This window comes from Pseudorasbora parva, chromosome 15, assembly GCF_024679245.1.
Source record: "Pseudorasbora parva isolate DD20220531a chromosome 15, ASM2467924v1, whole genome shotgun sequence".
NCBI lineage: Eukaryota > Metazoa > Chordata > Actinopteri > Cypriniformes > Gobionidae > Pseudorasbora > Pseudorasbora parva.
In genome coordinates, this window is record NC_090186.1 from 41,076,841 (window position 1) to 41,087,687 (window position 10,847).

The 10,847-nt window shown below is 36.6% G+C and overlaps 1 protein-coding gene across 1 annotated transcript; it reads left to right on the top strand.

Annotated features, from left to right (window-relative positions):
- Positions 1-17: 17 nt before the first annotated feature.
- hadhaa (hydroxyacyl-CoA dehydrogenase trifunctional multienzyme complex subunit alpha a) lies at positions 18-10,847 on the top strand. Its single transcript, XM_067418141.1, has 20 exons — positions 18-135; positions 1,989-2,030; positions 2,106-2,176; positions 3,298-3,431; positions 3,516-3,654; positions 4,605-4,724; positions 4,808-4,910; positions 5,555-5,677; positions 5,777-5,895; positions 5,968-6,024; positions 6,781-6,890; positions 6,970-7,104; positions 8,112-8,283; positions 8,375-8,461; positions 8,558-8,698; positions 8,773-8,841; positions 9,308-9,503; positions 9,719-9,833; positions 9,930-10,075; positions 10,228-10,847. The coding sequence occupies exons 1-20, from the start codon at positions 75-77 to the stop codon at positions 10,371-10,373; spliced, it is 2,286 nt and encodes a 761-aa protein (XP_067274242.1). The 5' UTR covers positions 18-74; the 3' UTR covers positions 10,374-10,847.

Genomic DNA, 10,847 nt, shown 5'->3' on the forward strand with positions numbered 1-10,847 from the left:
GCTACAGGGGCACGAGCTTGTAAGTGCGTACCGGTGCGTACACGCGCACTGACGCTGACGTCGTTTTGAGAAGGATGGCGAGCGCGAGACTGCTGTTTTTGCGGCGCTGCTGTACAGCAGCGAAAACTGTCACAGGTGACAAACTTATATCATAAACATATATTGTGCATTTATATAATAGTCTTCTATATCTCTTATATATTAGCGCTTTTTAAGTGCAGTTAGAAGAGGTTGAATGAGGAGACCTGCATGAATGAACTTTCACCTAGTTTTTAAAGTTCAGGTCAGTGGGTCACAGTTGAGCAAATATAAATTACAGTAATAATGGTGTAATTTATAACATGTTAAATTATAACTATATTCACGTGATTAGTAATATAAAATTAGTTGTAATGACATGGGCGTGACCATCCAACTGTGCTTCCAGTTGGTGTGTGTCTTTAAAATCATACAAAATGAATACAGATGCACCTTTAAACAGTTTAAAAGACGCTCTGTTATTTACATTGATTGATAATGCACAGTTTTACTACACATAGATTTTTGCCTCCTGGGGTAAAGCATTCTACAAAAGTTTCTGTATCAGGAATTATTCTGTGTAAATCTGGCTATTTAGCAAATGTAAAAGTGACTATGGTTTCGCAGGACACAATGTTTCTCATATTCTTTTATTTCATTTTAAAAACACTCAACATGTAACATTTGTAACATATAACATGTATATAACATTGCATAATGAAAAATGGGAAATAATATTATGCTTTTTTTTAAATTATATGTTACATGTAGCATCAATAGTCAATAATCGTATTAATAGAAGCATTAATAAAAAGCTAAAATAATTTAAACCTGTGTAATTAACAGCTATATTGCAATTATATTTCATATTTATTACAGTTAGAATATTTATTGTATATTGATGTGTATTTGTTGAATGTTTGTTGTAAGTTAATGATTTTTTTAGGATTATTTTAACTTCCTATGACCTGCTGGACACACGCAGTCACATGTACTCGCATGCGGTGTGTGTTTGGTTATGTGAATGAGACAGGTGGGGCTTTGGGCTTTACGAGGGAACTGGGGCGGGGCAGAAGTAATGTGTGTCTCCAATGTGCCACCTCTGCATTCCAACAGACACCCACATTTGGGTCTAAATTTGACCTTGGAGCACAAATACAGTCATAAGTCTCACGGTTATATTTGTGGCAATGCCAACAACAATACATTGTATGGGTCAAAATAATTAGATTTTTCTTTATTGCCATGAATCATTAGGATATTAAATAAAGATCATGTTCCATTAAGAGATTTAGTTAATTTCCTACTGTAAATATCTCCACTTTATTATTAGTAGTAATATGCATTGCTAAATATTTAATTTGGACAACTTTAAAGGTGATTTTCTCAATATTTCCTTTTTTTTCACCCTCAGATTCCAGATTTTACAACAGTTGTATCTCTGCCAAATATTGTCCTATCAAACAAACACTAGTTCTAACAAACCATACATGATCAAAAAAAAAAAAAATGGAAAGCTTATTTATTCAGATTTTATATGATGTATAAATTTCATGAGATTTATGACTGGTTTTGTGGTCCAGGGTCACATATTATCTTTAAGACTGCCATGTGAAGTACAACATATTGATCTTACAATTTATACTGTAATATAATCTATAAAATATTGATTATAATCTGTTTGGGCCAAAAAAAAATTACCAGAGTTTATTCAGAGGTATTAACATAACACAGGTTGTTTCTTATGTACTATTTTATTGTATTTTATTTACAGCTGCATTTTATTATATAAGGTACAGAATAAGAGTTAGTTAATCACTTGTTTAATCCTAAACACAAACCATCCTTTTACAGTTACAATATTCATAAATATTTCTTTGTTGAAAGGAAATGACCTCTATGTGTTTTGAAGGACTTTCCCAAAGAACTTTAGACATGTGTGATCATGTTTATTATGTGTTGGGTCATAGGTCATGGACAGAGAAGTCTATCCACATCATCAGCTGTGCTGGGTAACTATTAAAAACAGAATTGATGAATAGAAATATGTTTAATATGCTTAATCACTCCTTTGTCTCTGTCTGCAGCTCGCACTCATGTCAGTTATGAAGTCAAGGATAATGTTGCTGTGGTGCGAATCGATGATCCAAACTCAAAGGTGCGTTCTGTTTTCACATGATTGTAATAATGCCACTTTTTACTGATTTAAAAGTTTTATCAAATTGTTTATTGTTCAAAAGTTAGGGATAAGATTGTTTTTAACTCTCTCCTCAATGTTTAAAAAAAGTTGCCAGCCACCGCCAGTGTTTTTGACCATTTTCACAAAAATGTAATAGCCCATAGAATATTTTGTTTTATAAATATATCTGGCCATGCAGTTTATCAAAAGAAAGAGCTGACCCTCTTCTTTTAAACAAAAAAATCATGCGTTCCTTTTTTATCAACACAATGGGTAAGTTTAATAAAAAAAAGCAACAATTTGAACTAAAAGCTGAGAAAATCACGTTGTGGCAAGCAGCGGGGCGAGGGACCGCGAGAGCGGGCCGGTGACGAGTGGTAATGAGTGCCAGCTGCGCGACACACCGGTCTCGTCTCGCGGCCAAGTGACGGGAGCATAAAAGGAGGAGCGAAGAGAGGACCAGGCCTGGATTTATGTTATGTTTTGTTTACGTTTTATTATGTGTGTGTGGGCAGTCGTCCGTGAGTTTTGTTTATTTAATAAAAGTTGTTAAACGTTTGCCAGTTCCCGCCTCCTTCCTTCCAATCTACGAACTGTATTACACACGTTTTTTTTTCAGACTACATCAGGATTCAGAGCTATGATAAACACAGGTGGAGGAGATTGAGTCCATCAACACTCCTAATGCTTGCACAGTCCTAGAGCTCGTCCTGGTCCACATTTCATTCAGTAACATTAGATAGTTTTGATTTATATGATGATTAATGTTGATAATCACATTATTTTACATTCTTGCATACGATCGCTTGTTTTACTGCATCTTTCTGGCGGCGAACTGTTTTCTCTCAAATAACGGAAATTTCTGTGTTTGGCGGGAAAAGAGTTAAAGAAATTAATACTTCTATTCAGCAAGGATGCTTTATATTGACTAAAAGTGACAGTAAAAAAATGCATCAATTTACAAAATATTTATTTTTCGAATAAATGCTGTTGAACTTTTTATTCGTCAAAGAATTAGTGAGCAGGAGACTTCTTTCAGAAATTATTAATGACTCTAAATGTTTTGAACTGAGATGGTATATAATTATTGTGTTTTGTAGGTGAATACTCTGTCCAAGCAGATGCAGGCAGAGATGGCGGAGGTGATGAATGAGATTTGGGGGAATTCAGCAGTGAAGAGCGCAGTCCTCATATCCAGAAAGCCAGGATGCTTCATCGCAGGAGCCGACATAAAGTACCAAACACACACACACTCACACACGCAGATCGCTTGGACCATTTATAGAGACTCGTATTCATCATTATCTTCATCTTTCAGTATGATTCAGGCCTGCAGCACAGCGGAGGAAGTGACATCACTGTCACATGAAGGACAGAAGATGTTTGACCAGATTGAGAAATCCCCCATCCCTATTGTGGCGGCTATTAACGGCTCCTGTCTGGGCGGCGGATTGGAGGTCAGCACATGTGTTTATTTATTCACCTGTATCATTTCACTCTTTTGTTTTTAATAAGCCATTAAATCACCTGTGAGATGCCTTTAACTGTGTGAACAGCAATGTTATTGTTAACTAAAACTGATAATATTTATCGGTAAAAAATGTATATATTATAAAATATTAAATAAAATAAAATCTAAATTTCATTCTATAAAAGCTATAGCCTAGAAATCTAGACGCACCCTAGCGGCAGCAAATCTAATCTGCCGCGAGTGTCGTCTAGCAACTCTCAATACACTTCTGAGCTGTAAACGCCAAACTCTGGTCGGGCCAATCACATCGTGTATAGAGTCGGCGGGCGGCGGTGCGTTTGCGTGCTTCTAGTAAACACAGAAACTGGCGAACGGTGGTCTTTCGAATCAGTTTTGACCGCGACTCTGGAAGACTTGGAGTTAAGCTTTTCTCTGAGAAAAGAACAAAGAGCAGCACTGAAGTCATTCTTAAAAAGGGAAGATGTGTTCTGAGTTTTGCCGACCGGATACGGCAAATGTTTAATCTGTCAACGAGCTCTGCTTCACCTTTGTTGCTCTGGTTGGTTGTAGCGCTATCCTATCGCGTGCAGAGGGAGTTTGAAAGACAACCGTTTATGAGCTGTCAATGGTGAGTTTCCAGACCAAACATCTTGATGTGAGTCTGGCTTGTCAGGCTATAAAATCTAAATATTAGATGAAAAACTTAGAAATCAAATATTCTTTTGATGGGTATTCGATTTTAGGATTCGAATATTCTGGTTATTTATTTATGTAGTTTTTTGCACACCTGGCATCCCCTTGAAACGGTTCTAATTCATGATTGAATATGTTTACGCTATAAAATCTGGCGAAATACAATACTTCTTTTTTTTATAATATTATATGAGACCATAAACCTTCCTTTAAATTCACCCACTCATTTTCTTGTTCTTTCAGTTTGCCATTGCATGTCAGTACCGTCTGGCCACTAAGAGTAAGAAGACGATTCTGGGCACCCCAGAGGTGATGCTGGGACTGCTGCCGGGGGCGGGAGGGACTCAGAGGCTGCCCAAAATGGTGAGGACTTTACTAACACTCCCTAACCACTCATATGTAGACGAACATATGAAGGGTTTCATAATGATGTTTGTGTGTCTTAGGTTGGCCTTCCCGCTGCGTTTGATATGATGCTGACCGGCAGGAACATAAGGCCAGAAAAAGCCAAAAAAATGGGGCTTGTACATCAGCTGGTGGATCCTCTGGGTGATTTATTCAATTATTATAATAAATAAACAGTCCCTCTATCACAAATGATCATGTGAGTATATTGAAGGGGCTGATATCATGGAAAATTATTGTTTTAAAAAAATTATAAAGTTAAAAATAGTAACTAGGCATACTGTAACATTAACTACTTTAATTGCTGAAATTTAAGAAAATATAAATGACAAAAAAAGTAACAAAAATATTATAATATTCATTTTAATGAAAATGAGAAATGTTGCCAACTAAATTAAGTTGTATTAAAATACAAATAAATTAAAGCAAAGCATAGGATCTTTCATTTACTTGTATTTCAGTTTTAGTTCAAATTAAATTCAACTAAATAAATCAAGGTTATAGAGTTATATTTAAGCTAATCTAAGGCATTATGACATTTTCACAGATATAAAAACATATTTGATTATCAAATATGAGTTTTAAGGGATAACATGATTGAATGCAGGAGGACTTTAAAAAAGGTTCATTAGCAACAACAGTCTGGTTGATTAAAAAGGGAAAATTGTCATGAAAAAACGGATGCAAGAACCCTTGACTAGCTTTTGAAGTGGACTTCAGAGGACAGATGAAAAGCTGCACAGGTACAGAATTGGACCCCTGTAACGTGTTGGTGTTTTATGTGGCAGGTCCAGGACTGAAGAGTCCAGAAGAGAGGACCATTGAGTATCTGGAGGAAGTGGCTGTTGATTTTGCTAAAGGTCTCGCTGGTAAAAAAGTCTCAGTGGAAAAGAAGAAAGGACTCATGCAGAGTAAGACAAACACATCAGTGTCAAGATGAGATAAGGCAGACTCTCGACTTGTCTGATTATTAAAGGCTTTTTCATTGTTTTATAATCTGTTTTTTCCAGAGGTGCAGGATTTTATTATGGGTCTGCCGCCGGTCAGGAAACAGATCTACAAAACTGTCCACAGTAAAGTCATGAAACAGAGTAAAGGGCTTTATCCTGCGCCACTGAAGATTATAGAGGTAAACGCACGCACGCACAGGCACACATACACTCAGGCGCTCATGAACTCACAAGTTTTTGTGTGTTTTTAGTGTGTCCAGACAGGCGTTGAGAACGGAAACGCTGCTGGATATCAGACTGAATCTCAGGTCAGTATGATCCCCTCATGAACGTGGCACATCCGATCAGATTTTCACTAAGTTTAACCCTGTCAGATTTTCACTAAGTTTAAGTCTACTGTATCATATTTGAAATGTAAAGGCCTCTAAATGAACAACACAAGCAAAACTTTGCTGAAAAACCTGTTGCACACAATCTAATACATGCCTTCTGTTGTCAGATTGATAGTTTATACTGTTTTGTATGTTTTATGCTTTGCAATCTTTACTGATTTTTATAGAATAAATGTAAGAACTTTTATATTGTTAGAAATATTTCAAGATAAACGCTTACACTACTGAAGCACCTTTATTTGATCATCCATAAAACAATATATATATTTTTTAGAAAAACTATGTGAGTATCAAATATGATCCATCATGCTTTTGAGGAACATACATTTGTTCATCTCTCAATCATCATTGCATTGCATTCTGTTTTGACACCCACTATAAAAGCAATAGAAATTTGATCATAAAACTAAGCATTTAAATATCTCACAAAGACATTATTGGGAGATATAGAGTGACAACAATATTTATATGTATTTTATGTAAGTATATCCTATACTGTTATAAACATCAAATTTTTTTACATTACAAGCATCAGAATTGTATCTTACTCTCAGGGCACAAATGTCAACTTTTTTTTTTTTTTACTTTTATTCCCTATGTTAGGATTTACAGGTTTTTACAGTTAATAATCAGCATAATTGATTAATGCTGCTCCTCTTGTCTGTTTTCTAGAACTTCGGCAAGCTGGCGATGACATCAGAGTCCCGAGCTCTGATTGGTCTGTATCATGGTCAGGTGGCATGCAAAAAGAACCACTTTGGGCGCCCTGAGAGAGATGTGAAGTACGTCTGTTGGGAGGGGCTTAGTGATATGATGTCATCAGGACATAGGTGTAATAACTGATTGTACTTTTTTTTTTAGAAAGCTGGCTGTCCTAGGGGCGGGGCTTATGGGAGCAGGTGTCGCCCAGGTAACGGTAGAAAAGGGTGTGTCTACCATCCTAAAGGACACGACACAGGAAGGACTTGCCAGAGGTCAACAACAGGTGTACAAAGGGTTGGTGTAGCACACAGAGATGTACATAATCATGATATATATAATATACAAAATACAGGGCAGTTTGTTTTTCAAACCCTCTTGACTTAGCGACATCAGCTGCAGGTTATAGTGTGCGGCAGCAGAGGGCGCTGCACTCCACGACATTAGAAAGGAACAATTAGCGCTGAGGGCCACCAGATGTCAGTGCTGTGGTCCATAGACCGCCATGAAATTACTCTGTTCAAATTTAAACATAAAAATAAATACAAATAACAAACTATTAAAGGTCTCCTCTTATGATAAGTATTGCCACAGTAATGCCAAGCCTGGAAATATCAGGGATTTCTTTTTAAAATTGTGAATTCTAAGCCTGGAAAATCATGGAAATGTCTATTGTAAATAATTTTTTTCTAGATATTTTGGCTAGAAAGGTCCCTTTGTAAGTGCATTCAATATACATTTATTTGTAAATATATATATATATATATATATATATATATATATATATATATATATATATAATTTTTCTTTTTTTTTTTTCTTGATAAAATAGTTTGTAATGTTTTTTTTTTCTTGATAATATTTATTTTCAATAGATTACTTAATTTTTTATATAAGGTAAATGTTGGAATATAGTTAATATTTTAACATTTTATTTTATGTCTTTTTTGTGCCTTTATTGGATAGTACAGTAGAGATTATGATAGGAAAGTGTAGGTTGGAGAAAGAGGGGAAGGGGATCGGCAAAGGACCTCGAGCTGGGAAATCGAACTCGGGCTGCGCTATATGTCGGCACAAGGCTATTGGCGCTGACAAATATGTTAATTTTAAACCCATTATTTCATTTAAGTTGAACATGGGAAAACATATATACATATATATATATATATATATATATATATATATATATATATATATATATATATATATATATATATATATATATAAACGTTTAATTCTTAATATTAAACAATTCTTAACATTTAATATTTGATCTAAAAAAAATATAAACATTTCTTTCTCAGGCTTAATGACAAAACAAAAAAGAAGAGTCTGACAACGTTTGAGAGAGATGGGATTATGTCCTTGCTGTCTGGACAGCTGGACTACCGTGGTTTTGAGAATGTGGATATGGTCATCGAGGCCGTGTTTGAAGACCTGTCAATCAAACATAAAGTGCTGAAGGAGGTTGAGGCTGTAAGTTCAGCTTTGTGTGTGTGTGATTATATAGCTGTGCTGGTAAATTTCAAGATGTATACACTAGTGACCATACCTGTCCTCTGCACAGGTGATTCCTCCTCACTGTGTCTTTGCCACCAACACATCCGCTCTGCCGATTAAAGACATCGCAGCAGCCAGCAGGAGACCTGAAAAGGTGCGCATGTGTGCTCCTTTTAATTGTCATTAGTCAGTTCTGAAGGAGTGCTTTATTGCTAAAGTCTTTCTGCTGAACTACATGTGTGTTGTGTAGGTGATCGGGATGCATTATTTCTCTCCGGTGGATAAAATGCAACTGCTGGAAATCATCACCACAGATAAAACCTCCAAAGACACAACAGCATCTGCTGTGGCCATGGGGCTTAAACAGGGGAAGGTCATCATAGTGGTGGGGGTAAGAACATGTCCTGTTGCATGTTTTCAGCATTCATCAGGCATTAGTGAGTGACTGTGTATATAATTCAACAGGATGGTCCGGGATTTTACACCACTCGCTGTCTGGGACCTATGTTAGCCGAGGCCATTCGTGCACTCCAGGTAAATTCCTATAGGTTTGAATAGCTGGTGCATGCAAAAAAATGCATTTATTTATTCTAATTAGAGACTCAAGTTTGCTTGTTTGTGGATAAGAAGGGTGAATATATACCACCGTCATGCCTTTCTTTGTCAGACTCCAATGAATATTAAACATAGTTTACTGGACTGCACTGTTTTAATGTAAATAGACAATTTTTACTCAGGGATTAACTGGTGTTAGTTTGGGATTAACTTGTTAATTGTGTGAATAATACACTGTTGTTCTCGCCATGAAGATAGCCTTGATGCTGACATGGTGTTAAAAGTGTTTTAAAAATTGCTTGCTTGTGGATAAAAGGTGTCTTTGTTAAAAACCAGACAATATAATTACATTTTCTATTCAATAATTTAATTTGACTGTTTGTTCAAAACTATTTTTATTCTATGAGCCAACTGTAATCTTCCTGTCTCATCACTTTGGTTGCAGGAAGGAGTTGGGCCCAAGAAACTGGATTCCCTGACAACAGGATTCGGGTTTCCTGTCGGCGTGGCGACACTTGCTGACGAGGTCGGTATTGACGTGGGGGCTCATGTTGCCGAGGATCTTGGCAAGGCTTTTGGAACACGATTCGGAGGAGGAAATGTTGAGGTCTTGAAGATGATGGTCCAAAAGGGGTTCAAAGGTACATCTGTTAAACTACTTACAGCTTTTAACTTCATGAATTGTCAAAATTGTCGGTCTTACAAAACATTGATAGCAAGTTAAAGGGATACTTCACCCAAAAATGAATGTGTATTTGTCTGATGATTTAAATGTGAGAAACTAGAGCAAAAAAAGTCAAACTATTCTGGTCACATTCAAATTCAGATTGTTATTGCATGTGTATGTGCACTTCAGGGCGCAAGTCTGGAAAGGGTTGTTACGTGTATGGAGCCAAGTCAAAAGAAAAGAGTGTGAATTCAGGAGCCGAAGAGATTTTTAAGAGCTTCAAGCTTACAGCGCCCCCTGCTGTGTAAGTTGGTTTACATGATTAACGTCACAGATTGTAGCACCCTAAACCTTGATTTACCTCAAAACCCCCTTCATATTTCCCTCTGTCGCTCTTTAGCTCCGCCGATGAGGATATTCAGTACAGACTCGTGTCTCGATTTGTGAACGAGGCCGTACTGTGTCTAGAGGAAGGCATTCTGCCCGACCCTGTGCAGGGAGACATCGGAGCCGTGTTTGGACTTGGCTTCCCGCCTTGCTTGGGAGGTAACACACATTACACACCTTGTAATTAAAATGATTTATCGTAACTGATGCGGGCCTAGCACTTAACCCTGAGGCATACCGCATTGTGCCTGGGGATTATTAAGGATTTGCTAAGTTAACTTTGGCAACCTACTTTTTTCCCCACATTTCAGGGCCATTCCGCTTTGTGGATTCATTCGGAGCAGACAAACTTGTCCAGAAGATGAAGCGCTTTGAAGAGGTTTATGGTAACCAGTTCACCCCCTGTCAGCTGCTCATTGACCATGCCAAGAACTCCAGCAAGAGATTCCACAAGTGAAAATTCAACACTATTATCATTTTCTGATCTGTATCACATTTACTGACTTTAACAAGTAGTGCATCATTTGCAAATCCTTTTTGTGTTTTATCATTTGTGGGTTAAAAAGCAGCACTTTCCTAAATTGGCCTGTACATAATTTGCCAGATTGTTTATGTGATCAAAGAAATGTTAACCACATGAAATCTCAGTAAAATTGACATTTGTTCTAAACACCAAGAATTTTTTTTTTTTTTTACAGATTAAAGAATATTCTTTCAGGTACATCATATCACTGCAAAACACTGTAAAAACATTTCTGAATGTTGCAGCTACATTTTTTTTTTTAACCAAGGTGCCTCAGATTATCTCTAGTTTGAGCTGGAGAGGGACTTTTGCACAGTTATTATTGTTGTTGTTTTTTTTGTATAGCATAGTAGTTTGTATATTTGCATTATAATTCTGCTACAATAAACTTCTACATTTTGACTACTA